Source organism: Oenanthe melanoleuca, chromosome 1A (genome assembly GCF_029582105.1).
Source record: "Oenanthe melanoleuca isolate GR-GAL-2019-014 chromosome 1A, OMel1.0, whole genome shotgun sequence".
Classification (NCBI taxonomy): domain Eukaryota; kingdom Metazoa; phylum Chordata; class Aves; order Passeriformes; family Muscicapidae; genus Oenanthe; species Oenanthe melanoleuca.
This window is the reverse complement of record NC_079334.1, coordinates 7,515,386-7,542,947: the sequence shown is the minus strand read 5'-3', so window position 1 is coordinate 7,542,947 and position 27,562 is coordinate 7,515,386. Positions and strand designations below refer to the sequence as shown.

General features: G+C 38.9%; 1 protein-coding gene across 2 annotated transcripts; it reads left to right on the top strand.

Annotated features, from left to right (window-relative positions):
• Positions 1-23,996, top strand: TTLL1 (TTL family tubulin polyglutamylase complex subunit L1). 2 transcript variants are annotated; one of them, XM_056482633.1, is made up of 11 exons: positions 1-201; positions 784-921; positions 6,339-6,471; positions 7,662-7,870; positions 9,021-9,201; positions 10,251-10,385; positions 10,553-10,661; positions 13,585-13,728; positions 15,454-15,540; positions 16,676-16,839; positions 18,371-23,996. In XM_056482633.1, exons 3-11 carry the CDS (start codon positions 6,359-6,361, stop codon positions 18,498-18,500), a joined length of 1,272 nt encoding a protein of 423 aa, XP_056338608.1. In that variant the 5' UTR covers positions 1-201; positions 784-921; positions 6,339-6,358; the 3' UTR covers positions 18,501-23,996. The 2 variants fall into 2 exon arrangements, with proteins under 2 accessions (XP_056338608.1, XP_056338607.1); XM_056482632.1 differs by lacking the exons at positions 1-201; positions 784-921 and adding an exon at positions 1,890-1,973.
• Positions 23,997-27,562: the final 3,566 nt, after the last annotated feature.

Here is a 27,562-nt window from a genome sequence, read left to right as displayed (position 1 = left end):
GTGTGTCTTATGCAAACCACTTCTTTCAGCACTGTGCAGTACAACCTCCCTTGTCACACCTTTAAGCTCCATACAAGAGGTTTACTCATCTGCAAAATGAACATGGCAAAGCTTATCTTCCAACTCATACCAAGGACTGTGCTGTGTTTACATTTGCACATGCTAGAAGAAAATTGCCTTGAAGGTACAATATAATGAAAGGTAAATTAACCTCTGCAATATCACTGCTTGCCGTGGCTTTCTTCTATTCACCAGTTCTGATATTTCAATTCTTGTATTTACCATTTAAAATCAATAATAGTTCCTCTCCTGAAACCAAGCTGAATTTTGCACATACAGGTAACCTTGTGAGTTGCCTCAAGCTTAAAATAAAATACCCAAATGTCATCATAGGGTCATTTCTGTCACAAAGCACACCAGGGCTGCCACTGCATTTCCTGACACAATAATAGTAAGCATCACCGAGCTGCTCTCAAATTACACCCCACTTCCCCTTTTTTAACAATAATGTTAAAAAGTGGAGATACCTTAATATTGAAAAGTACAGCATCTATTATTAGCTGTGATGTAATACTGTCAATGTAAATTTCAGAGAGACAGCAAAACAACTTTTTATACTATGGAACTGTAGCATCAATTAAGAACTGTTGAATTAAGCTAAAAGACACTTTTATTACAAACAAAACAAAACAAAACAAAACAAAAAACAAAACCAAAATCAAACCAACTATTTCTGTCCTTAATGAAATATTTAATACATTTAAAAAGTGAACTTCCTTTCAGCTTTCCTCTGAGGCATGATGGATGCAGGAACAAAAAAGGATTGACAAGCATGAAGACTCAGGCTCACTTTTCCTGCTGTCAGACATATCTTCTCCACCGAAAGAAGGCTGTGAAGGCTGCTCTCTTCTGCTGCCAGAGGTATTGTTGTTCTAGGAAATTTCCACTGCACGTGGCCACACACGTGACGCTGCATTTTGCAGCTGCTTTCATAGCTAAACTAGGGAATATTTAATAGCCCGGTTATATGAATTATTAAATTAACTCTTTTCTTGCAGTTGCATCCTTGAAACAGCCTATTACTGCACCATCACCCAGCAAGTCATAATGCATACTTATTGTACTCAGATTATTTGGGGAATTAAGGCTCTTAGGAATTTGCTGTACTCCAACATACTGCAAACTGCTTATTTCAGCTACTGTCTTAATGTATCTATTTTTTTGTAATTTATCTTACAGAGACAAAATAAGTATTAGATGTAATTTGTCTTACAGTCTTCCCTCAGAGACTCCTCAGATCTCTGGAGTCCGCTATATATAATCTTATTGTTTTGCATCAAGCCTATCACAGAATGTCAGTGACCTTAATATGGGGCTGGTGTCTTAATAATATTTTATGGAAGGATTTTTGTATGTGTAAATCAGGCTTCCCTGCACAGGAACCAAAACGGTAACTTTTTATGTACTATTCTTCTCACTCAGCTCTCACCATGAATCAGTTGTTGACCACGTTGTTATTATTATCAGCACAGGGTGCCCAGAGCAGCTGTGGCTGCCCCATCCCTGGCAGTGTTCCAGGCCAGGTTGGATGGGACTGGGAGCAACCCGGGATAGCGGAAGGGGTTTTATATTCTGGTAGCATGCAGGAAGGTTTTGTCACGCGAGGGCCTTTCACAAACCCAGCACTCATGGACTGATGTTTATTAGCGCTTGTTTCCCGCCATGCGGCAGGCCCAGACGCACACACTTGAGACCGAAACGTGCCCAGACAGCAGGGACAAGGCTGAGGCGGCTGGGCGGGGTTCGGGGCTTTCCCGTCGCGACTGCAGCGCGTTCGGATCCCTCAGGGAGCTCCAGCCCGGCCCCGCACACAACATGGCCGGCGGCGGCCCCTCAGCCCCGCCCCGGCGGCGGCCGGAACGGGCGGGGCCATGGCGGCGGCCGGCGGGGACGGCCGGCGCTGAGGGGAGCAGGTGAGCGCGGGCCGCGGGGCGGGTCCGGGGTGTCCGTTCCCTCCCCGACATCCTCTCCACACACCCGCAGCCCCAACCCCTTCCCCTTCCTCCGCAGCCCCGTGCCTGTCCCACATACACCCCGTCATACACACCCCATACACCCATACACGCACAGACACACCCCACACATGCATCCACACACAGACACCCCACACATGCATCCACACACAGACCCCACACATTCATCCACACACAGACATCCCACACATTCATCCACACACACACACCCCACACATACATCCACACACAGACACCCCACACATTCATCCACACACAGACATCCCACACATTCATCCACACACAGACACCCCACACATACATCCACACACACACACCCCACACATACATCCACACACACACACCCCACACATACATCCACACACAGACATCCCACACATTCATCCACACACACACACCCCACACATACGTCCACGCATACACACACCCCACACATTCATCCACACACACACACCCCACACATACATCCACACACACACACACCCCACACATACATCCGCACACACACACACCCCACACATACATCCACACACAGACATCCCACACATTCATCCACACACATTCATCCACACACACACACCCCACACATACATCCACACACACACACCCCACACATTCATCCACACACACACACCCCACACATACATCCACACACACACACCCCACACATTCATCCACACACACACACCCCACACATACATCCACACACACAGACACACCTCACACATACATCCACCACACATACCCACCTCACACATACATCCAACACACAGACACACCTCACACATACATCCAACACACATACCCACCTCACACATACATCCAACACACAGACACACCTCACACATACATCCGCACACACACACATCCCACACATACATCCACACACACACACACCCCACACATACATCCACACACACACACCTCACACATACATCCACACACACAGACACACCTCACACATACATCCGCACACACACACCCCACACATACATCCACACACACACACACCCCACACATACATCCACACACAGACACCCCACACATGCATCCACACACAGACACCCCACACATGCATCCACACACACACACCCCACACATACATCCACACACACAGACACACCCCACACATACATACGCACACACACACACCCCACACATACATCCACACACACACACCCCACACATACATACACACACACACACCCCACACATACATCCACACACACACACACCCCACACATACATCCACACACACAGACACACCCCACACATACATCCACACACAGACACCCCACACATGCATCCACACACAGACACCCCACACATTCATCCACACACAGACAAACCCCACACATACATCCACACACACACACCCCACACATACATCCACACACAGACACACCCCACACATACATCCACACACACACACCCCACACATACATCCACACACACACACCCCACACATACATCCACACACACACACCCCACACATACATCCACACATATACAAATCCCACACATGCACACAGACACATCCCACACATGCATCCCTAAACACAGACTCCCCACATATACAAATCCCACACATGCACACAGACACTCCACCCACACATTCCCACACATGCACACAGACACACCCCACACATGCATCCCCACAGACCCCACAACAGACACGCACCATATGGACATCCCCACACAGACACCCATACGCAGACACACCCTTTATATACATCCACACACACACATCCTCACACATAATGCCTCCACACACAGACACACCCACAAATACACACCCTACACACAGAAATAGACACCCCTCCATCACCCACGCACACACAGCCATGTGTCTCTTTCAGCCTTGGGCTCCTTCCCCTCCCTAACGCTTCGGGAATCTCGCAGCAGGCCCTCCTGGCCTCCTGGTGGCACAGCCCAACTGGAGTTTCCAGTAGTAAACTTAATAACGAAGCACAGTTACATCTCGTACTGTTAGAAGGAGGTAGAGGCTGCTGGGTTGGGTGCTGGAAGTTTGAATGTGTAGCTGTCTTGTGCAATCTCATCAGGTTATCTAGAATACCTATTTGCAGATTAAATGATTCCTCTAGAAAATTACATTGTATTACAATTATACTATTTTTTGCACATTCTTGTTTGTGGGTTTCAGCAATCAATTTATACAAAATTGGAAGATTTTGTTTACAGGCTGCTTAAACATCATCTGAGATTGATCAAACTCTGCAAAAACCAAGGAGGAATTTTCAGTTTGTTGTCGTATTAGTATCCTTTTAATCCTTCTGTAGCAGGAGGGATCTCTAAGCACCAAGTTCCTAAAAAAGAAAAAGAATTGCACTCTTTTATTTTTTTATTTTTTTTTTAAATTTCTGGTAGAAGCTATCTCCATTGTTTAGCTCTGGCTTAATTTTAGCTCAACTTCCTGCATGTGAATTGATCAAGGAGTCAGAGAAACAGATATAATGTCAGGTTTGAATTTTGGTGAATCTCTTGAGGTAGTTTGGAGATGAGAAGAATGTTGGTTTAATGCCTTTTGAAAAGTTTACTTTGTGGTTGGTTAATACTACTGTAGCCTTTAATGCATTTCCTTTTGAAGGGACAATCATATAGCAAGCAGACTAATCCCTGAATTTTTAAAACCACAACAAGGTGGTGTGTGGTATTAGTGAGTCACTGATGGTGAGTCATTCAAACTTCAACACAAATAAATTAATTGTTTCATTTACTTTTGTTCTGGTAATATCTGGAAGGCCCAGAGAAAGATCATGACCTTGTAGAACTAGGGATTGTATAAAAGCACACACAAGAAGACAGACCCTGAGCCTTTGTATACTCTTTTCTATGTAAGCTTGATTTCAGATTGCTTTACCAGCATGAATAAAAATATGTGTGTTACACTTTCTAAAATTGAAGTGCATAAGTGCATTGGCTTTGTAGGATTTGACAGGATAAATAGTCTGTGTGAGATTATATGGGTTATACCTCCCAGAAAGAAACATTTGCTTGGTGGCAAATGTACATCTCCATATCTAGTCCTGGAAAATGAAAATCCCTCCCTTGAATCCCAGTCCAACATGTTGCTTGCAGAAATTGCATTAACATTACATTGAATGCACATTCATTAATTACATTACTACATTTACTAAAGGTGACTTTCTGTTTTAATTTACCTTTTAATGGAAAATTGTATGTAGAAGGGGCAGTAGATGGTGTTGCTTGTGGGTGTGTGGTAACCCAACTCTCCCCCACTCCTCTGCACGGTGAGTTATGTTTTTGGCAAAGTAATGTAAGTAACAATAACAAATGTAGGGAAAATAATAAAAATATAGGGAGAACCACCCCTACCACTACCCCCATTAGGTCAGTGAGGTAGTGGGATGGGGTGGGTTGGGGTGGGATGGGATGGGATGGGATGGGATGGGATGGGATGGGATGGGATGGGATGGGATGGGATGGGATGGGATGGGATGGGATGGGATGGGATGGGATGGGATGCCCAGAGAAGCTGTGCTGTCTGTGTCTTCAGGGCTTTTCAAAACATAAATAGGTAAAGCTCTGAGCAAAATGTCCAGACCTCATAGTCTAACCCTGCACTGAGCAGGAGGCTGGACAGAGGCACTTGCTGAGGTCCCTTCCTGCCAGCATGGTCGAGTGATCCTAACAAAAGGCTGACCTGGGCAAGTGAGAGATCTAATGCAGAAGGTGACATCTGGTGTCAGGAGCTGAAATGCAGTTTGTAAGCACTCTTCTAACAGCTTGACCTTTGGGGAAATCCTCCTGTAGGGGTTTAATGACATCAGTTGCTGGGTCAGTAACTTCAGTTCCCTCCCCTGAGGTCCTGCAAATCTTGATTGTTGATAGAGCATGTAAGGGATTTCTCTTGGAATCATGGGGTTTTATTCTACAGGCACCACATGAACCAGATGAACTTTCCTGCTTCAAAACAAAGCAAAAATACATGTTCATAAATTAGAAACAATACAATGTCTTTATTGGTTCTTTAAACATTACCCAGTGTGGAATAGGGAGGTTCTGTCAGTAGTATATTTAAGGGAAGGTTGCATGCCTATTTATTAAAGGTGGGGAGTTTGAAAACTCTCCCTGTAACCAGTGTCCTTGTGTGCAGTTGTCCAGCTGAGAAATGCAGGGTTTCAGTCTGAGCCTAGATGTCATTTCCTTGGGTTTTAAACTAATATACTTATGTGAAAGCATTTTCTAGGTGCCACTTTACTTCTGCTTTTACTTCCCTGTATCCTCCCCTGTTTTCAACTTCAAACTTTTCTGTGCAAACAGGTTGATTCCACTTTAGGATAATGGCAGGAAAAGTGAAGTGGGTAACTGACATAGAAAAATCTGTTCTAATAAACAACTTTGAAAAAAGAGGATGGATTCAGGTGGCAGAAAATGAAGACTGGAATTTTTATTGGTAAGTACCCTACAATTACCAGTTTCTTCTATCAATGTTATGGAAGCTTGCCCTATTTCCAGAGTCCAGACTTCAGTAATACACTGTATTTTCCTTCTCTTCATGATAGTAATTTTTTTTCAGCCTTATTTTCAACATTTCAGTACTGAGAGTGAATGAAAAATTAGATCAAGGTTGTGGTAAAAGTAGGAGAGTTAATAATCTTCTCATTTGGTGTTTGTGTAATATAAGACCATGAAATGCTGTCCTAGAATGCAGTAATCTATTAACTGGCAGAAACAGTACTCTTTCAGTAAACTAAACAATTTATGATGTTCCTTTCAAATACATCAGAGTGGCAATTTGTGCTGCCAAATGTACCCTTTGTGACCCACTTATTGAAATGGACAGGAATCTAAATGGGCAGGAATCTAGTAATCTCCTCATGCTTTTGGAATGCAGTTGGGAGAGTGGGGAAACAGTCATGGAAGTTGCTGTGTGACTGGTTTTATTGTTTTGGGTTAGTCTTTTTTTTCTTCCTGAAATGATAATATAGCAGATTGGTGGCTTTCAAGAAATATTCTTATATTTTCACATTGAGACATCTAATATGGAAAATTCTTTGCATTTTTACTCTTCTGTGAAAAGCATAGTTGGTAATTGACTTGATGACTCTGCAGCACTTTCATCTGGTATATAACTAAACGTCACAGGTGTTTTTAGCAAGACCTCTTAGCCAGTTTTCAAGTCATATGTTTGAATTCCTTTGTAACCCAAGTAGCAAGGCAATCAGCAGGAGGTTGGATTTGTGGCTTTTTTGAAGAGGAAGGGTGAGTTTCAAGTGTGTGACATAACAGATTTAAGAAGAGGATTCTGTAGCATTTGGGTGCACTTCAGTCATTTTTAGGCCCTGCTGGGGATTAACCTATCACCAAGCCAGAGTCGAGTAGGACCCATTTGTCATCTTTCTGTCCTCACTTCCTGCACCAATTTCAGCAGTAGTAGAGGGACTGATTAACCTTCAGCAGGATTTCATTTGCTTTGTTAATAGAACTTCAGGATATGTTGGATTGCTACTGCAGCAAAATATTAAATATAAAGAGAAATGAGAGGGAGAAAAGATGAAGAATTTGGAGGGAAAAGATCTCTAACTTGTTGTCCTGAAGTGTGTTTCTTGAGAGAAATCATTTGGTGTCTGTCTTTGGTTTCAGGATGAGCGTCCAAACAATCAGAAATGTGTTCAGTGTGGAAACCGGTTACCGCCTCTCTGATGACCAAATTGTCAATCATTTCCCAAACCACTATGAACTGACCAGAAAAGATTTGATGGTAAAGAATATCAAGAGATACAGAAAAGAACTTGAGAAAGAAGGAAGTCCTCTTGCAGAAAAGGATGAAAATGGGAAATATATTTATTTGGGTATGTTGTTCTTATTATCAGCATTCAGTTTTTTTTTAGGGAGTCAACTGGAATCAAAGCAGCTTTTTTGTGCATGAAGCACTGAAACTCTGGAGTGTTATGACATTAAAGTGGCTACCTTGAAGTGCTCTGTTCCTCTTTTGGGTTTGATTCATTTGGGGTTTCTCAAAAATTATTTTGGAGAGGGAAAATTGTGAGTTTGAGATACTTTGCAATTAGGTTAGTGATGAAACCAAAGGGATCTGCTAGTTCATATGAGAAAGGGTTGTAGTTTCTTTAATTCAAAAGTGAAAAACCATTATGTGAAAATCTTACAGTGGAGCAAAAGCTAATACTTTTTGCAGAAAGGCTCTAGGTAGAACTGAATGAAGAAACACTTCAGAGGGGAAATTTGGGAGAAGTTGGGGAACTAATAATAAAAAGCAAACCAGACAAAAAAAAGTTACCCAACAAACCCAAACCCCAAAACTAAGCCAAGAATAGATCAGGAATGAGGAAATCAGAGTTGGTTTGGAGGTCAGAAAGCATTGAAATGAAACAGAGTGGGATATGTGGAGTTGAATTTCATCTTGGAAGAGTGAAATGAAAGCACTTCATCCATGTAAGAAGGCTGTTCTTTAAGGATGGAAGTGAAGATAATTTAATAGCAAAAAATGAAAAATGTTTTTCTGTAGGTTCCAGTAATGGTAAAGCTGAGTGTGGGAGCAAAGAAGAATAATAGTTCAGAATAAGATATAATAAGAATAATGGGAGTTACATGGAAATAAAAATTACACAGCCAAAGGGGGTTTTTGCCTGCACAGAGCATGATCAAGAATGCTGAAAGTTGATACAGGAAATCGAGACATTTTAATTGTTTAGTTGGCATGGTATTTAATGCTCTAATTGCACAGCATATAAATGGGAGAAGAAAACTATTCACATTAGTTAGAATCTATTAGTATGAAGTTAGCATTGTGCAACATTTTGCCATTGTTTTAGTAAAAACTAGAATGTAAATGAGATAAAAAGCAACATGAGTCTTAATGAAGATGGATCTTGCCAGGCTAGAAAACTGAAAATACAGACCTTTTCTTTTTCAGTGTTTATGTGTCAATCACCTTACCAGAGTGTCTTCAATTATGCACCTTTTTTTCCTCCCTTAATTCAGATTTTGTTCCTGTGACTTTTATGCTTCCTGCCGATTATAATCTCTTTGTTGAAGAGTTCAGAAAGAATCCCTCCAGCACATGGATTATGAAACCTTGTGGCAAAGCTCAAGGAAAAGGAATATTTCTAATCAATAAACTCTCCCAAATAAAAAAATGGTCTCGAGACAGCAAAACATCTTCGTGAGTTCTTAAAGCCTGACCCCTTATTGTTCTTTCTATAATTAGGTGAACTACATCATCATGCTGATTGTCTGGGAAAAGTATTCAATTATTATTATTATTATTGCCTTTTCATTTTATAGTTAGGTTTGCATTTAATCTCAGTTGTTATCTGGTTTCCTCCTTCAACAGGTTATAATACTTGTTTTGGTATGAGGAAGTACCGGGAACTGTTCAATTAATATTCTTTATAAAATTGCCTTCAGTGTTTTTGGGGAAAAACTTGCACAGAAAGAAATTGTTCTGCTTCACAGTATTAAATAACAGGAAGCAAAAGAAAAATCTTCCCCTCGGCAATTTCAATAATTGTTTAATATATATTAAATCTCTTTTTAAATTAGTACAAAGGAAGAAAGCATTTCTGTGAAATAAATGTATTTTCCTTTTACAACATAAAATAATACATGTCATGTTGATGATCTTCCAACTGGATGAAATAGGTTAGCAATTTTGTGTTTTTCTCTAACTAGAAGTTTTGATCACACTACTAATGTTTTTTTCCTGTGATCAAGTGACTGGCTGAATATCACTTGAGTATTTTCCCCGCTGTTTGATTTGGAATCTGGAGAATGTCACAATCTGAAAGTTATATTAACTTTTCACAGTGGTTTGCAATTGCACACCAAGCAGAAATGCAAATATTCCAGTGGTACAAGACCTTGAATAATGAAGGTAGTGCACTACATTCTTTGTGCTTGTCTGGACCTTGCCAAGCTCTAAATTCTCTTCAAGGGAAAAAGGCTGAATTGTAGAGCTGCATTCTGAATGGCTTGGTCAGCTATTGTGTGAATTTAAATGAGTAATTGATTTTGGTCATCTGTACAGTATTTCCAGGTTTTTTTGGTATATAAGGCCTGATTCCAAGTGTGTATTATTGGCCATCACAACTTTATAAGTTGTCCTGGCAAAAGAGGCAAATTTCAGTCAACTCAAGATTTACAGAAGTAAAAGACTTCAGCGATTTTGCTGTTGCAAATATCGTATTGTGAGGCATGGTTTGTGTTTTTCAGGTTTGTGTCTCAGTCTTCCAAAGAAGCCTATGTGATTTCTCTCTACATCAACAATCCCTTACTAATTGGTGGAAAGAAATTCGATCTTCGTCTCTATGTTTTGGTGTCTACCTACCGTCCACTGAGATGTTACATGTAAGGCTGCATGTCTTTGTATTTTGTTTAGAGATAATGTCCAGTGTAGTCAAAATAATGCTGTGCATGTTGCACAAAGAAGCATGACCTGCAAATGGTATCCTAGGATGATCACTTCCTTGCTTCTTACAGGATTTAACACATTTTAATGGCTTTTTGCATTTAAGGTACAAGCTTGGATTTTGCCGGTTTTGCACAGTGAAATACACACCAAGTACAAGTGAACTGGATAACATGTTTGTACATCTAACAAATGTTGCCATTCAGAAACATGGGGTAAGTGTACTGAGTTCTTAGATGCTCTTTTGTAGCAAGAATGATTTTCTTAAATTGTCCCAAAAAATGGGAATCAAAAGGTTTTGTCATACTCTTCATCATCCTGCAATTAAAACACTTCACCTTCCACTCACAAATAAATACATTTTAGAATTTAGAAATTTTAGAAAACCACAAATTAAAAGTCAGGATAATGAGTTGCAGCTCTGTAATAGAGTGTGATATTTTCAGTATTGACTCACAGTAGTTGAGAGCAGGGGTTTCCTTTCATTTAAGAGCCAATATGCTCACTTATGCATTGAACAATGAAATTGATGAGCTTGGATCATGTGGATATGTACTTTATAATAGTGGCTTAATATCTCCTTCCTCATTCTCCATTCCCTCTCTCTCTGGCAGTTAATTCAATTTCTTCTTTCCAGCACTTATTCATTACAGGACTTTCCAGCTTCTTCCAATGTTCCCCCAGCCTCCTGTCCCCTGCCTTCCTTCTGTGGGAAACAAAGGGAATGTGCAGATGCAAACATGAGATAAATAAATGCTGCCTGGCCACCTGGTGGCTTCCTCTTGCATGGACAAAACTGGAGCTCTGCCTGCAGGACAGTTCTGTCCTGTAATTTGCCACTGATGCTCATGTGGAAACATGAGAGCTTTCCCAGCCCTTCCTTATGTCCAAGTAGGCTGAAATTCAGCAGTGAGGAGGGAAGGTTAGTGGGGCAAGGGTGACATAGATGGTCATCAAGTGTCACTTGCCAAGCCTTGTTCCTTCAGAGAATGACTTGATAATGATTGTCCCTTTGGTGTTTTTAGCGGATGTCTGTGATTTACAAACCATGCCTCTGGTACAGTCATTAAAACTCTATTGTTGCACTTCCTAATGCCAGAAGCTTTATTTTAGTGGTATGGAAAATAATATGTATGGACACACACACAAACACATGCTCCTGGTTATATTAATGTAGGTATACATGTGCACTCATACACAAGATATATTCAATGTATCTTAAATTGAAACCTTGTGCCTTCCCTGCTACTGTTCCATAAGAAATGCAGCATAGCAGAGCTGCTTTTGGATATTACTGTAATAACAATGTGAGTGATAATGTTGGTAGTTCTAAACGAGGGTAAGTGGTCAAATATGGCATTTTTCAGTACTACAGACATTTTATTGCTCAGGTGCTGATTTTTGAAGTGCCTCAAACATGTTTGGGTTTGACAGAGCACACTGAGAATTACTTATGATAAAAGCAGGTCCCATAGAACTTAGAGAAAAAATCCTGGTGCTGTTGCCATAGCAGTGAAGATGTGAGACACATTGCCTGCCTTGTTATTATGAACCTTTCCATCTTCTATACAAGTTAAAGAATGGCCTTCAAGATTTTTCCCAAATAAAAGAAGTGACTGTGGTGGTGAGGTCACTTAGAATAAAGGACAACAGAAATGGATGTAGAAGTAGTTGCCTAAGAATGTGGAAGCATTACTAGAATATTTGAAAAGCTTTTTATAAATTGTAAACCACTGATACCTGTTCAGTCTTGCAGAAAGGCAGAAGAGAAGTTTAATGTAAAGCTGTGCTATCCTATTTGTAATGTTTTAAATGTGCCTGTAACTTCAGAGGCATTTAGACTGTACAGTTTTAGTCTTCTAAAACTGTACCTAATTTGAGCTGCCAGTAATTTGTAAAAACGATGATGAGGTGTTGTGTAATATATGTATAATACAAACAGAACAACAATATTTCTTATACATAATTATTTTCACTTTGTTGTAATGTCTTTAATTAAATAACAGTGCTGTGTAAAGCTCTACCCAGGTGCAATCTATTTTGATTTGAGTACTACTTCTGAAGGGCAAAGAGGACTGAAACTTTGATCTGTGTTCCCTTGCTGGAATCTGGTCTCAAGACATTTTTTCCATGGAGCAAATCCTGAGAAACATGTTTCAGGTCTTTATTTGTCCAGTCCAGTTTTCCAAATTTACTAATGGGAGAACTGTAGGAGAAAGCCTAATAATAACACAGATGCTTCTCTGACCTTGTCCTAGAGGACGACAGAATTTGTTCTTCTGAGAACCTTTTTCTACTCTATGCCTTCTGTGTTTTGTAATTTAGCAGGCATACAATTCTCAGAAATGCTCTGAGAAGAATACTTTATAAAGGGACAAAGCATTTGTCCTGAGAGTGCCTTGAGGGCTGAACATGTTTCTTTCCATCACTATGAGCAACCCTCACTTTGCTCTTGTCTTTCCATTTAAAGAGAAATAATTCAGAGCCTTGATGGCCTCTGAAAAGACAACATAAGGTAACCTCCTGTTTCCCCCTGTTCAGTTTCAGTAACACTTGGTGGGGTTTTGTACTGAATTACTTGAAAAATTTAACTTTTGAAAACAATTCAGGTGTCATTTCACTATGTTCTTGAATGTAATGAATGTTATCAGTAGCACCATTAAGAAGATAGCAGGGAACAGACAAGTTGTACTTTAAATAAATAAACACAGACAAACACTTTCAAGGGCTGCATTTTACAAGAGGTACCTACAGTGGAATTCTGCTATTGCTCATTAAATGTTTTTTCCTTATCCCCAAAGGAGCAAAGCATTCAGTTCTTTCACATTTTAAAACTTCTATTTCAAAATCATAACTCATACTTTACTGTAAAACTGTCAAAGTACCCGTTGTTTTTTTCTAAGAAAGATTTATTACTTGATTTGCAATGTGTGATACAAGCATATTAGAACTATAATAAAAGCAGTTGTTTATGTAGAGGGCAGTTCAAAGCTGAGATCTTTATAAACTTGCAAGAGCAATTAGCCAGGTTTGTTTTTAGAGCAGTACTTGTAAGTATAAGGGGACTTTTTGTGGGGATGAAAAAACCTGCTGAACAACTTCAAAATCTTAGACTGAGTGAACTCCTTAACTCTTCAGGATGATTATAACCATATCCATGGAGGCAAGTGGACAGTGAGTAACTTACGCCTGTATCTGGAGAGCACCCGTGGAAAGGAAGTCACCAACAAATTATTTGATGAAATCCACTGGATAATTGTGCAGTCCCTGAAGGCTGTGGCGGTGAGTGCTGCCAGCAATAGCATTTCAGCTGCAGGCTTCCCATAACCATGGATGTGAGCTTGCCATTCAAACCCCTACATCTGTTTTCTGCTCTTTGAAGTGATGGTGTTGATGCTGATTTCTGCAGCTCCCTTATCTCTTGATTTCCTGATACTTCTTGAGATGAAGGAACTGAATCTTGGTTGAGTGAGTGGGTTGAGCTGTCTGTGGGATATTTGAAGGAGCGAATTCCCTCCTTCCTTGGGGGATTTGTGAGCTATTTAATATGACTTGACAGTGCCCTTGTGAATAGTGTTAAGTTCTGCCAGCATGTGTGACGTCATTCCAGCAATAACAAATGTGTCAAAGAAAAAAAAATCTCTGGAGGACAATTTATCAAAGGAAACCTAAGGCTATTAGTTCAGCAGAGTTACATAACGTACTTTCACCACTTTTATACACAAGGCACAGAGTTAACATGAATTTATTTTAGAAAAAAAAGCAACAGCAGCCAGTTCTCTGCTTGAGTGACTTTCTAGTGTGTAGATAATGTTCTCTGATCACATTACAGGGCAGGTATCACTCTGGGACTCAGCAGGGGTAACTGAGGGTCTCGCTGTTGCCAAGGACTTTCCTGGTCCCAAGTACATTGTCTTGTCATCTCTCTTGGGTTGGTCCTGGCACCATTTAGAGCTGAATCAGCTCACTTGTGCACTGACAATTACCTTGCTTTATTGATGGCTTGGTGTTCTGCCAGGGGAATAAGATGAGTCACGGAAGGAGCAGATGAACACCAGAATCAGCACAAGAAACAGGGACAAGGTCGTGCAGCTAGGATCAGTGAGAGCTGGGGAAGCATGGCTTAACCTGGCCTCTGCTGTGCAGTCATATCTGAAGGTACTTGGGAGAAGAAAAGGGATATAATCAAATGTTATCAGAACCTTAGAAAAGTGGTGAGAATGATGGAGCATGAAATTTGTTGTTCCTCTGTCCTGACAATGGCATATGTAATTAGATTCTTTTTCTTCCTTCCCCCTTTTGGTCCCTGAAGAAAGAAAAGCTTCATTATTAGTCATGAGGAAAACATCTCAGAAGCCTTTACAAAATTTTCTCTGAAAGATCTAAGGACATTCATTCACACAGAAGAAAGTATTATACCATGCATATTGCAGATGTTTAGCAGATGCTGGAAAGTTCCTGGTTCTCTAGAGGATGTCCATCTAAGCACAACTTGATTCTTGGTCTCTCTTGGCTTTGGGGTTATAGTTACCTTGAGTAATTATAATTTTAAAATGTATTCTGTAATTGACCTAAAATATCTGCATAGTTAGAGCAGCAGAATAAATGTCTTTGAATTGCTTTTCTAAAGTTTAAAGAATTCACAATTATAAGAAGCTGTAAATTTTCAAACTTCCTGTTTTCTCCTGATGCATGCAGGCTTTAAATATAGTTATTACTTTTGCAAAGTATAAAAACACTTTCACTATGGAAACGTAATGGGAAATTAACATAACTTAATACTTAACATCAATGCAATCATTAGTACTGAAATATTTACAGTCTCAAAAAAAGAAGCAGTGCTGAATCTACTAATTAGCAAGCTTATATTTGAGTTACAACACTGAAAAGTATTGTAGAAGATTCATAATGCCATCACATGGGATTTCTAGCAAAGAAAGTGTGTAATTGGGTTACTTACTGAAGAGTAGATTTTAATAAGTATTACTGTCTTTTCTTTTTCCCCAGCCTGTAATGAATAATGATAAACACTGCTTTGAGTGTTATGGATATGACATTATCATTGATGACAAGCTTAAACCCTGGCTAATTGAGGTAAAGTTTTATAAAATACAGGAAAAAACTGCCTTCTTATTTCACAGAATAAAACTAAGTAGATTTCAATGTAGTCTTTCCTCTTTTTAAACTATACTTTCTATCAGGTAAGTGGATTAAGAAAAAATATTGGAAAGTTCAGATAGGTCATGTGAGCTATCATGTGCTAACTATCAAGCTAGCATGTGCTTTTCTTTCCTATTATTTTGGTGTTTCTATTTGTTTGTGGCTTTCTGTTTTGGTTTCTAAATGCAGTGCATCCATACAACTGCACTTGAGAGTCAGTCTGAATGTTAGTAGCCCTTTTAAATACTGGATCAGTACCTGGAAAATGGGCATTGACTTCATGGAGCGTAATATCAAATTTAATTTTTAAGTGCTGTCGTGGCCTTAATACAGGTTTGAGAGGAAACAAAAGGAGCATACAAAGAATAGTTAGATAGGGGTTAAATAGGGGTTTTTTTGACATAAATTTCTCTTTGGTGTATTAACTTTAGATCTGTATGTTAACACAAATTTTATTCATCCTTCTCCCTTCTCAATCTAATTTAAAGTGAACTTCATTAAAAAAGAAATCATCTGTTTACCGTTCTGATACTACTTCTCCAAAATAAATGTTGAACAAAGTTATGTTAAATGAATGACAGGTTTAATTAAACAAGATGCAATATAGTGCTTTGGATAGAGAGCACTCTCCAGCTCACAATATAATAGGGAAGCTCAGATAAGAACTTTGAGAAAAGTTGTTTACCCAGAATAGAGCCACAGATTTCTGTGTGTAACAGTGGTTCATGTGAACTGGGCAAATTTTAAGTACTCAAATGTATGGGGTTTGTAACCATGTAAAGAGAAAATGAAACAAAAATTCTGTCTTGTATGATTCACCCTGGTGGATCTCATCTCAACAGAAATCTTCAGGCTGACACTGCAGACACTTAACAGAGTGGTACTTTCCTGTCTAACTAAAGAGAAGAATGCCCAGTGGGGAATTCCTTCCAGTGCCTGAGGAACTGAAAGATGTGCTTTGAAGCCACCAAGGCTCAATTTCCCATATGGCACACACAGGCATCACACATGCTGTTTGGAGAACACTCCAAAAACTGATACTGACTGGGATTTTTTTCTCCTTTTGTAGGTTAATGCTTCCCCTTCTCTTACTTCCAGCACCGCTAATGATCGCATCTTGAAATATAATCTTATTAATGACACACTTAACATTGCTGTGCCTAACGGGGAAATTCCTGACTGCAAATGGAATAAATCTCCACCAAAAGAGGTTCTGGGCAATTATGAAGTCTTGTAAGTTTTATCAATGTTTCATATAAAGGCTAATGTTTTTCTGTCACCTTGCTTTTTTTGATGTGTAATGTAGACCAAAAAGATAAGGTGAGCTTCATTCTGATGTGAAAAATGGGCACAAAGTACCACTTCATTTCATTGGAGCTGCATTGGAGTTGGGAGTGTATTAAAGCAGAGTTCCCTTGCCTCATGTCCAGAGAGGATGTTGTCTGAAATGCCCCTCCTTGCACCTTCTGAGCTTCCATCAGAGAGACAGAAGCAATGAGAATGTTTGTCTTCTACATGTGCAGAAGTTTAATTGTATGGAGGCTAATATATACATGATACTTAAACAAGTTAAAATAGTTGATTTTGGTTTAAAAATTATTTGATGCAAATTTTCTCTCAGTTCATAGCAATAATGCCTCTTGAGTCCTGTAATTCATGAATGTAATAATAAATAATAAAATTGTCAGATATTTTTTAAATTCCTTGATCTGTATTATAATGAGAGAAATTAAGGAAACTTAGACTTTTATGTTTGAATATCTACAAGATTTATCTAGGATTGATTGGTTTTATGCAGAAGAGAAGTGATTTGAATACCATATTGCTGACACAGTTTCTCATCTTTTTTGAGAAAATGTGTGGATAAGTTCTGTAGCACTAGAGAATTGCTAGAATTGCTCAGTATGTCAGCAATGCACTTTATGTACATAGCTGATCCACTAGCTCATACTCATGTTAAATACTTTTTACCTATACTAGTAAAAGCAGTTAAATATAAGTGGTCTGAATTAGGATTTAAGATTTAATGAATGTTATATAAATGGTAGCCATGAATATTTATAAAATAGTATAACTAAGTATATATTATGATTTTTCTACAATTTTTTTGGTATTATCTCTTGCTAATTACAATTACCCATCTATAACTAAGTTCTGCTTGGAATTTGCTCAGCAGCTGTAATGTCAGTGTATGCTGAGGTTCTCTGAGGCTATAATGGATTTAGATATTTACAGAACCACTCATCACTGTGGTTAGGTGTTGCCAAATACTGAAGTCGCCAAATGCATTTTGTTTGATCACATGAATGTTTAGTTCACCTCATTCTTTCCCTTCTCTCTCTGTGATGCAATAGGGGAGTTTTAACACTGCAGCTAACAATCCTCCCTTTGAAGCAATAGCTCAGGAGTTATTTAAACTGGCAGCAGTCTGATGTTCTGCTTAACCACAGACCTGCAGAAGTACATGGGGAATTTCACAAGCACAAAATTTCACAAACTCAGAAGTTTAACCAAAGCTGCTGTATGACTTGGTTATTTCAAACAGGAGCTGAAGATATTTCAGATTATCTGTATTGTAAAATTACAGATTCGTAGAATCATAGCTGCATGTCATGCTATGCCTGCATGAAGCTGTGTGTAGAACAGCTTGTATCAAACTCCAGTTCTAGCTAGTAAGCAGAATAGAATGTAGAAGTAGAAAGTGCAGGACCCACTGCTGTTTGTGTAGCAGGACAAGGCACTGAAGGGGTTTTCCTCCCTGCAGGTACGATGAGGAGATGGCGCAGAGCGATGGCACCGACCGCGACCTGCGGGGCCGTCCTGGGCAGCCCACGGGGGTCAAAGGAAGCCGTGCAAGGGATTCAGGAAAGCCTGTCCTCACCACCTGGAAGTGAGGACAGAAAAAACAGCTGCACTCTTGGTAGGAAGACATCAAGAATAACTTGAAGTTTTGGAACAGATTCCTATGTTTTGCTACATTGCATGTAGGAAATACTTACAGAGACAAAACAGCCTTTAAAAAGTGAAACAAACACTCAAAACCCAGGAACTGTACTAGACATATACTGACCTGGTAATTATTACAACAATACATATAGAGTGTGTATGTATATGCAATTATGTTTATATAATTTGTATAAGCTAATTCTCAATAATATCAGGAACTTTATTTATAAAGATGGCAACTCTAAGTTGTATTCTGAAAGAAACTCCTTGCTGTTCTGAATAGTATTTATTTCCTCTAGTAGCCTATCCCTTCCTGCCTATAATAAATGAACTGTGGATTCTATAAAAGGGTGATAGTGGTAAGTATTAATATTTTCACAGTGATAGTTCAGATTCTTTTGGTAAAAGAAGGGCATCTAGAAAAAATTAGCAGTACATGTAATTGAGGCTGTTGTCAGTTAATGCAGCTTTTGATTTATAACCAGTATTAACAAGTTGAAAAGCAAGTCTTTATATGCTGAGGGTTGGGGGTTTTTATTTCCTTTAAGTATTCTGAGCTGGTAATTCTTTAAAGAAGTTTTATGGGAAGTCTTTAGGAAGTTTAATGGACTGAGGGAGTGTTTCAATTGTATATTGATGGACTGTTTCACTAGCCATTAATTTTTATTTTGAGATAGTGCATGTCTGTGAAAAACAGACAGAACAACCAGATACTATGATAAATCTCATTGCTTGAAGCTGATGATAAATTTTTATTTGCACAAGAATCTCTCCATGTATCTATGCATGTATATAAGTCAAATATCTGTATATTTTTGTATATTTTATTTAACAAAAATATTGTTGGACATGGCAAGCTATTTCTGGTAGCTATGATAAGAGCAGTTGTGATGATACCAAAACTAAGATGCAAAACTTAGCTACCAAAACTAAGGAGCAAAAGATAAAAATGGGTATTTCAGTCTTTGAACAGCAAAGCTTATAAATAAACTAGTGGGGTCTGGGACTGGCTGTTGCTTCCACCTTGACTTTCCACCACATATTGGGTGGTTATTCGTAAGTGGTAACATGCATTGGTTGTTTTTATTATCCTTCCCCCTCCTTTCCTCCTTCCTTCTGTTTTTTTTTTTTTAATGTTTACCTTAACTCTCCCAAAAGTCTTTAGTTTCTTGAACACCTAAACCAGATCACCTGCAACTGCACCACTTCACCTGCTTTGGAAGGTCCCCCTAGAAGAGGGCAGCAAACCATGGTCTCTGGGACAGTTGAATACAGTCTGGCAAGAGCAGCATGTGTTGGGGAGAGGGGGCAGATGAGGGCTGGGCTGACCAATACCCTTACACAGAATCTGGTGTAAAGAATGAAATGTGAAGGCTGAGTCATTCCAAGCATAATTCCCCTAAAATGACTGATTCTCTCTCCATCAGACTTGAATCTTCTCACTGGCTTCTACAAAAGCATACTCTAGTTGACTCTTGGAATAAATAAGGCAAAAGCAAGAGGATCACTGCAGGATGGTAAAGCTCACCTAAATTCCAGGTCTCATGTTGGGGTTTTCTGTTTGGGTTTTTTCATGTGGGGTAAATTAGTGGTAGTGGTGGTGGAGGGTTGATTTGGTTTTCCTCACTTTCTAACTGTAAGTCTTGCTTGCATATTTGAGCCTTGAAAGGCAAGCTGCTCTTAAGTAGAGGTGTAGTCAGATGTGTTAATCATGAGTAGTGTTGTTTTAATTACATTATATTTAGTGGGCAGATGTTTCCAGTTTTCCCCCCAACTGCCTGTTAGGGATAAAGTGGGAAGCAGTCACAGCCCTGGGGACTGTGGGCCTGTAGTAAATAGTATTTTGTAGTATGATTATATTTGTGACAGACAGGTAACATAACAAGGGTACTGTGATAGAAGGAAAATTAAGCTTTCTGTCACTGCTTGTGATTAATTTCTGTAGTGGCTGGGACAGAGGATGTGTTGTTGTGGCATTCTTGTAGTGCAACAGTAGTGCTTCTTTCTGGGAAGGCTTAACATGACAACAAAACCAGGTCTGGGTTTTTAGGATTTATTGCTGTGGTAGGCTATGAAGACTGAATGCAGGGGATACTTGCAGGTGTAATTTCACAATGACTCAATACTGAGAGTAGTATCTAAATAATCTTGGTTTTCCAAAGTAGTTTGTTGGTGATATTCTGTGTTGGCAGTGGTGTTATTACAGGTAGGCTATGAGTTGAATCAGAGCCTCCAGAGCATAGGCATTAACAACACAAAATAGTAATGGCACTATCTGTAATAGTACTAATGCTGAATATTCTTATTTAATTGTTTTGGGGTTTTCTGCTGGCTTGGAAAGGGTCAGCTCATTTAAGATTTCATCCTCAGAATTCAGTATTTCAAAAGTCTGGACTGGAAATCTTGCTGTTGCTTTCAAAGATTTCTGTCCCAGTGTATAGCAGATACATTAAGTAAAATAAAGTATTTATAAAGAATTATTTTGTATGTAAGATATTCTTGTAGCAGACCTATCAGTTCTAAACCTGCAAATCCTTCTCTCTGGCCCAGTGTAGTATTGGGAAAGCATATTTCAAACCCTTGAGGATGAAACATCTTTGTAAACTATCTAGTGAATTATCAGTACTTCCTCAAAATAAAAACATTGAAATATTACTTACTAGGGGGAAAAAAGGAAAAAAAAACCTAATGGGAATCTTACACAGCAAATAATCTCAGAACTAGAATTAAGATTGATACCACATTTTAGTTGTATCTCCAACCAATGCATTACTAGTAATTTATCTTGCTGACCCAGACATGAATTTAGTCATGCAATGTTCTCTTAAAAGAGCAAGAATTCAAAGGCACTGCAAGTGCAGTGACCCTCTCTTCCTGATCTCATTCCATTTTCTTTTTGAAAACAATAGTCTAGTGATTATATACATCAGACTGCTTTCTCCTCATTTCCTTTTCTTGACAGGCTTTTTGCAGAGGTTGAAGTTTGAAGGTCTAATTATATTTTCACTTCTAACATATGAAAAACCTATGTATGTAAAGGGAGTTTTAAGGAACAAAAACTGAAATAACATGGAATTCTAATATACTAAGATTGCTTTTCTGATTATCAGTACTAAGCTGTCCTGGTTTCAACTGGGACAGAGTTAATTTCTTCTCTGTACCTGTTGCAGTGCTGTGTTTTGGATTTGGAATAAGAATGATGTTGATAACTCACTGATGTTTTGGTTTTTTACTAAGTTGTGTTTATCCTAAGTCCAAGTCTATTATTTTGTCTTGCCTCATGTTCTGCCAGTGAGGAAGTGCTCAAAAGGAAGAGAGAGGGAGGACAGTTGGGACAGGTGACCTGAACTGGCCATGATATTGCACACCATGTGATGTAATGGCCAGTCTTTCAACTGGGAGAGTTACACAACAGGGATCATTTGGGTTTGGAAAGGGGGATCTACAGGTGGTGAGCAGTTGTATTGTGCATCACTTGTGATTTTTTTCCTATTATCATTATCATTATTATTATTATTATTATTATTGTTGTTGTTGTTGTTGTTGTTGTTGTTGTTGTTGTTGTTGTTGTTGTTGTTGTTGTTATTATTATTATTACTACTACTACTACTACTACTACTGCTGCTGCTGCTACCCATTATTATTGCATTTTATTTTACTTCCAATTATTAAACTATTCTTATCTCAACATACAAGCTCTACTTCAGTTCTCCTCCACACTCCACCAGTGTGGGAAGGGGAAGAGAGGGAGCTAAGCGAGCAGCTGGGTGATGTTTCATCTCCAGCTGGGCTTAAAACCACAACACAAACCCCAGGAAAAGAATCTAAGTGAGCAGCAATTCTTCCTTTTCTATGCAGAACTTGAGGCCTTGTGCACGTAGTGAAATGTTCTCGAGAAACTCAAAATTAGGAAGCTCTGTTGCTACGTAATGTCTGTGTTTAAGACTCTTGAAAAGTTCTCTGAAGGAATTTAAGGAAAGAGTCTGTGTTAGCTAGAATGAATGTGCTTAAAGCAGCTTTTCTGCAGATTTGGAGGGTGCCAAGGAAACAAAAGCAATTATAGCTAAGTTCTAAGGGAGAAGAAAGAGGGTGATATGTGGATATTATGCTGTGAGATGCTGGATGCTGGTTTGTGCCAGGTCTTGAAAGGTAAAGGTAAAGATCAAGTTAGGAGGAAGAGAAACTGAAAAGCAAAACTTTATTTGCTTACTCTGAGATAAAATCTTCACCTTTTCACTTCTGTATCTTTGACTAAATCTCTTGCTGTACTAGGACAGAACTAATGGTATCAAGTGGTGCCCAGGCTGGTGAGAGCTTGGGGCATGCTCTGCTGAGAGCTGGAACTGAGGTAGAGGGAAATGTGTTCCCCACTTGAGGCAGGTATCTGCTGCAGGAGTTAAGGGGAATTTACTACAGGAGTGATGCTGACACACAGAGATCATAAACCTCATGTGGATGCTCTCATTCAGAGGTAAGGTCGCTCTTTTTGCTGGAGTCTGATTCTCCAAAAGGTTAAAGCCTGTTTCAGCTCTGACTGAGAGGGCTTAAATCCCTGTGACTGTGAGCAGACAAGCTCTTAGTTCTGAGTAACTAACTGTGGCTTTGGGCCAGTCATCCTCCAAATGTATCTCACAAAGAAACTGTTTGGCTTTCAGGGGAGCAAAATAAATCAGAAATAACAGTTCTCAAAAGTTCTGACTTTGGCTAGTATAATAACTTACCAGGCAGAGCTGATATAAATATGTGTCTCAGGCCTAAAATACTGTTCTTCATATGCTCCAGTGCTCCCTGGCATAAGGACAGTATTGTATGAAGAATTAAATGGGCAGGCTCTAAACAGCTACAGGAATTGTTATAATGGCATCAGTGTAGAAGAGGTTTATTGTTGGAGTTGAATAGTGGAGCTTGCTTCCTGGGCACTAACCTTTCTCCCTATTAATTCTTTGACATGGAAGGAATTAATAAGATTCCCAGAGAATAGCTTCTGTACATGGCTTGAGGAACTTAATTAGTATAAAAGAAACAGTATTATTCCTAAAGCTACTTCATTGCTGTTGGCTTTACAATAGGACTTTTGCCTAAAATGTCCCTGTCTCCTGATCCACTTCCTGCTATAAACTCTGCAAAACAATAGACATTTCACAGAAGATATATAGCCCTGCATTTCATCAGCAGAACATGTCAGGCAGAGCTCATTTGTCTGTGGTAAAGGAAGGGCTTTACTCTGTCACTATAAACTGGTGCTGTTGCTCAAGCAGTTGCTGTTCAGTTGACTTGGATAGAAATTACAGAAGGGAGCTGACATTCTGTGCCTGCTTTATGACAAGAGTTCACTCCAGCCTTTGGGTCAGTGGGAAGGACTCTGTGCCCTGTGGTGCAGAGGTATCCATTTATGCTGACCTGTAGAGCTTCTTAAAAAAAAAAAAAACAAAAAAAAAGACAAAGAGAAACTTTATTCCTGTCTTCTCTGCAGAAAACAAATGTGGATAGGTGGAAAAAGCTGGCTTTAGGCATAATTTTGTTAAAATTTTTATTATTAAGAGAAAATACGAACATAAATGAGTATCTTGGAAAAACTGGTTGTTTTATACTGAATTGTAGGAAGTTGTGTGGGCTAGACTCTATTTTTTTCCACCTTTTTTAAGTTGCCATCAAAGTCTAGGCAAGTTCCATACTTGAACTATTCCAGTAATGATGCCTTTGCTATTGACAGAAAGTCTGCAATGCCTTAATTGTTCTGCAGTTTTGTACCTGTTAAAAATGAATCATTCACATCTGAGGTAGTCATAGACAACTGCTGTAAAATAGAAAAGTTTGGACAGTATGAAACAGTAATTAAATACACTTGTGAAAAACAAGAAGACAACAAAAATATTTCACACATGGCTTTTATTTGAAAAGTTCTTTCCCAGTCAAAGTTGGGCAGTGAAGCAGTGCAATTGATTGATTTGAGTGGAATTAAATTTAATAATCTGAAATTCCTTGTCATTGGTCGGCATATATAGTCACTAACAGCATTACATTTGCAATGAAAATATGGTTCTTAAATTTACATTCCAAGTGTAAATAAAGATTATAACACATGGAGTTTCTTAGCAAGAGAGAAGGAGTTTGAAGAGAATTCTGAAATGTTATGGCAGCAGTCAAGAAACACAAAATTTGTTCTGAGTGAAGGCAAGAGACAGAATTTCTTTACAGGGAAAGTACTAGTGCCTAAAAGTACACATGGAATTTCTGAGGACAGCAGAAGAACCAAGAAGCATATTTAAAAATAGATTGTGTTAAAAGTAAAAATAACCGTGGGATACTTATCTAAAATGAGAGGATTTATTTTTCCCCACAAACTTCCTGTCCTGTTCCTAACAGTCTGAATCAGATGCTCACCAGGATAGACTGTCAGCTGTTCTTCTAAGGAAAAAGATTATGTTTTGCTGGATGTCACATTTTTAATATAAATGAAAATGTACAGAGAAAACTGCTTTTTAATTCTTGGGAAAAAATATCAAAATGCTAAAATCAAACTAATTAATATGGTAAAGTGTAATTCTCTATGTAAGTAAATTATTTATGGCATCATAATAGTGTCATCTTGCTGAGATCTTGCATCACTTGCATCACTGATGATAATATCTTTGAATTCATTACATGAAAAACTTAATCTTTGAATATACATAAAGTTAATTTACACTTGATAAATTGAAAGGAACAGTACTTTATTAACACTGAGGTGTATTTCCCCAAGCAGTTCTCTGAGTGCATATATGTATTTATTCAGTGCATGTAGCCTCCAGGCCTGTATCTATTTATACAGACATTAAAGTGTGTTACTGTAAGTAATGCAGTCAAATTACTGTACCTGCATATGTATTAACCCCAATTCAGACTAATTCTGCTTTCTTCACAGAAAGAGCAATAGTGTGGATTCCAAAAGTACACTAAGGTGACTCTAATAATGTTGCTTCCAAATTGTTTCTAATGCTGCACTTGGAATGAGGTAAACACTTGGCAGTTAAAAATGTATTTTCAAAACTCTGATAATAGTTATTGTCTTTCTGGCTTCCAAAGGTGTCCAGGCATTTTTCATTTAAGTATCAAAAGGATAGAAAACATCTTGTAACCAGAAAAGAATATTCAGCAGCTCAAAAATATTATTCCCTAAAGTGGCGTCTTGAGAAACCTCCAAATATTAAGTTGTTCATAAAAATTGCCTTTTGGTAAGCTTTATTTTTTCCAGCTAACAGTCCTGCTTTTGTTCTCTTCAAAATTATGATTTCCTAGCATTTATAAATATGTTTCAATGCAGTTATAAATATGCTAGTTGAATTATAAAGATGTTTAAGTGAAACATTAGAAAACAGACTTGTTATTTCTCAGGTTGTACTAAAATCTGAGTCCAGTTGTTTGTACAAAAATGTTGTGTAAATTCCCCATTTCTGATTAATCTCCATTCCCTTGGAAGCCAGAACCAGTTCAAATTCCATATGAAGATAACTCCAAAAATAACACACTGCCTTTCTACTATGACACAACAGCTAAATTTATTGTACCTATATGTCTGTTTGGAGGGGGGGTATTATATATATAAAAAGTATAGTAAGTGTATATATGGAAATTAAGTAAAAATATATGTAAATAGAGTAATAAATAGTATACAATTTGCATATACATATTATAATGTAATATATATATATAATTACATGTTATATATATATATATAAATATATAATGTATAAGCAGTACATCTGCCTAACAAAGTGAATGCATGGGAATAGCTGATTTGAAGAGTATTTTCTTCATTGTCAAAATACTGTCTGATAGTTTGTGCCACCAGACTCAGGAATTGCAGATAAATTTCTTAATCCTTTCACAGCCATTGTCTCCAAACTGGCTTAAGATAAGAACATGGGCCTTGGTTTTCACAGGGAGTGGTGTAGATGCAATCAGCACTGGGTTTGTGCACAGTGGAGTGATTTTGGGGTACAAGGTGGTGGCATTCAAGGATCTCTGTGTGGAATAGTTGGGGATTTTCTGTGTCAGTCCACCCCAGGCTGCAGGTTCTGTCCTCTGCCAAACTGGAATTCCCTTTCATCACAGTATGAACTCTTCTACCGGGGACTGCTGTGATTTACGCTGAATTCCTGTTCTGTTTCTTCCATCTTTGAACAAGTTTGAGCATTATTTGAGCAAACAAAGAGATGAATGACTGTTTTGATGTTAGATTGAAGAAAGTCTAAGTGTTCTGGCATGGAGAATTCCCAGCTTTGACAATGCTCTAGGCAAAACGGAAGCTTAATTCCTTACAGAAAGAGCTGTGTTTATGATTGTATCTGTCCCTTGTAGTGTGCTGTAAAGAAAGCTTGGTCTCACATTAATGAGGCTGTAGAAAACTAAATTGCAGCTCTGGTTAGAAGTGTAAGAAACAATAATTTACGAGATTTCTCCTCTCAAACATGAACTGTTAACTTTCAACAGAGGAGAGTGAAGAAAGGGAGACTAGGGAAGGGAGAAATGTTCAGTCTTAGGAAGCTTACCAACCTGACCAAATTTCACAGTAATGTTAATAGCAATTAATTTAAAATCCATTTGTCAAGGACATTCAGAAGATAAATTTTGTCCCAGTGCTGTGGTCTTACAATCCTCCTGAACTAATCTAAGCCAAGTTAAAACTTAAGTTAATGAGTCACAGACTGAGTGAAAGAGTACAGGAAGACTTGGCGTCCATCTGATTATATGCCGACTTGCATAAGAAACACGGCCAAGAGGAAAATACTCTCAGGACTGTTTTGCAGCCCTACCCAGTGATCCAAGAGCTCTTGCTGTCCTCAAACCGGGCTGTCCCCGGGGACAGCGCTGGAGGCACAGCAGTGATGAGAAGGGCAGATGGGAGGGAAATGCAGAAAACTAGCGGCAGAGAAGGCGAAGGCTGAAGGGACGAAAGAAGGTCACCGTGGTGGCTGCTGCTTGGAACTTGAAATAGTTCTCTGTCTAAAACAAATAAACCCGAAAGATA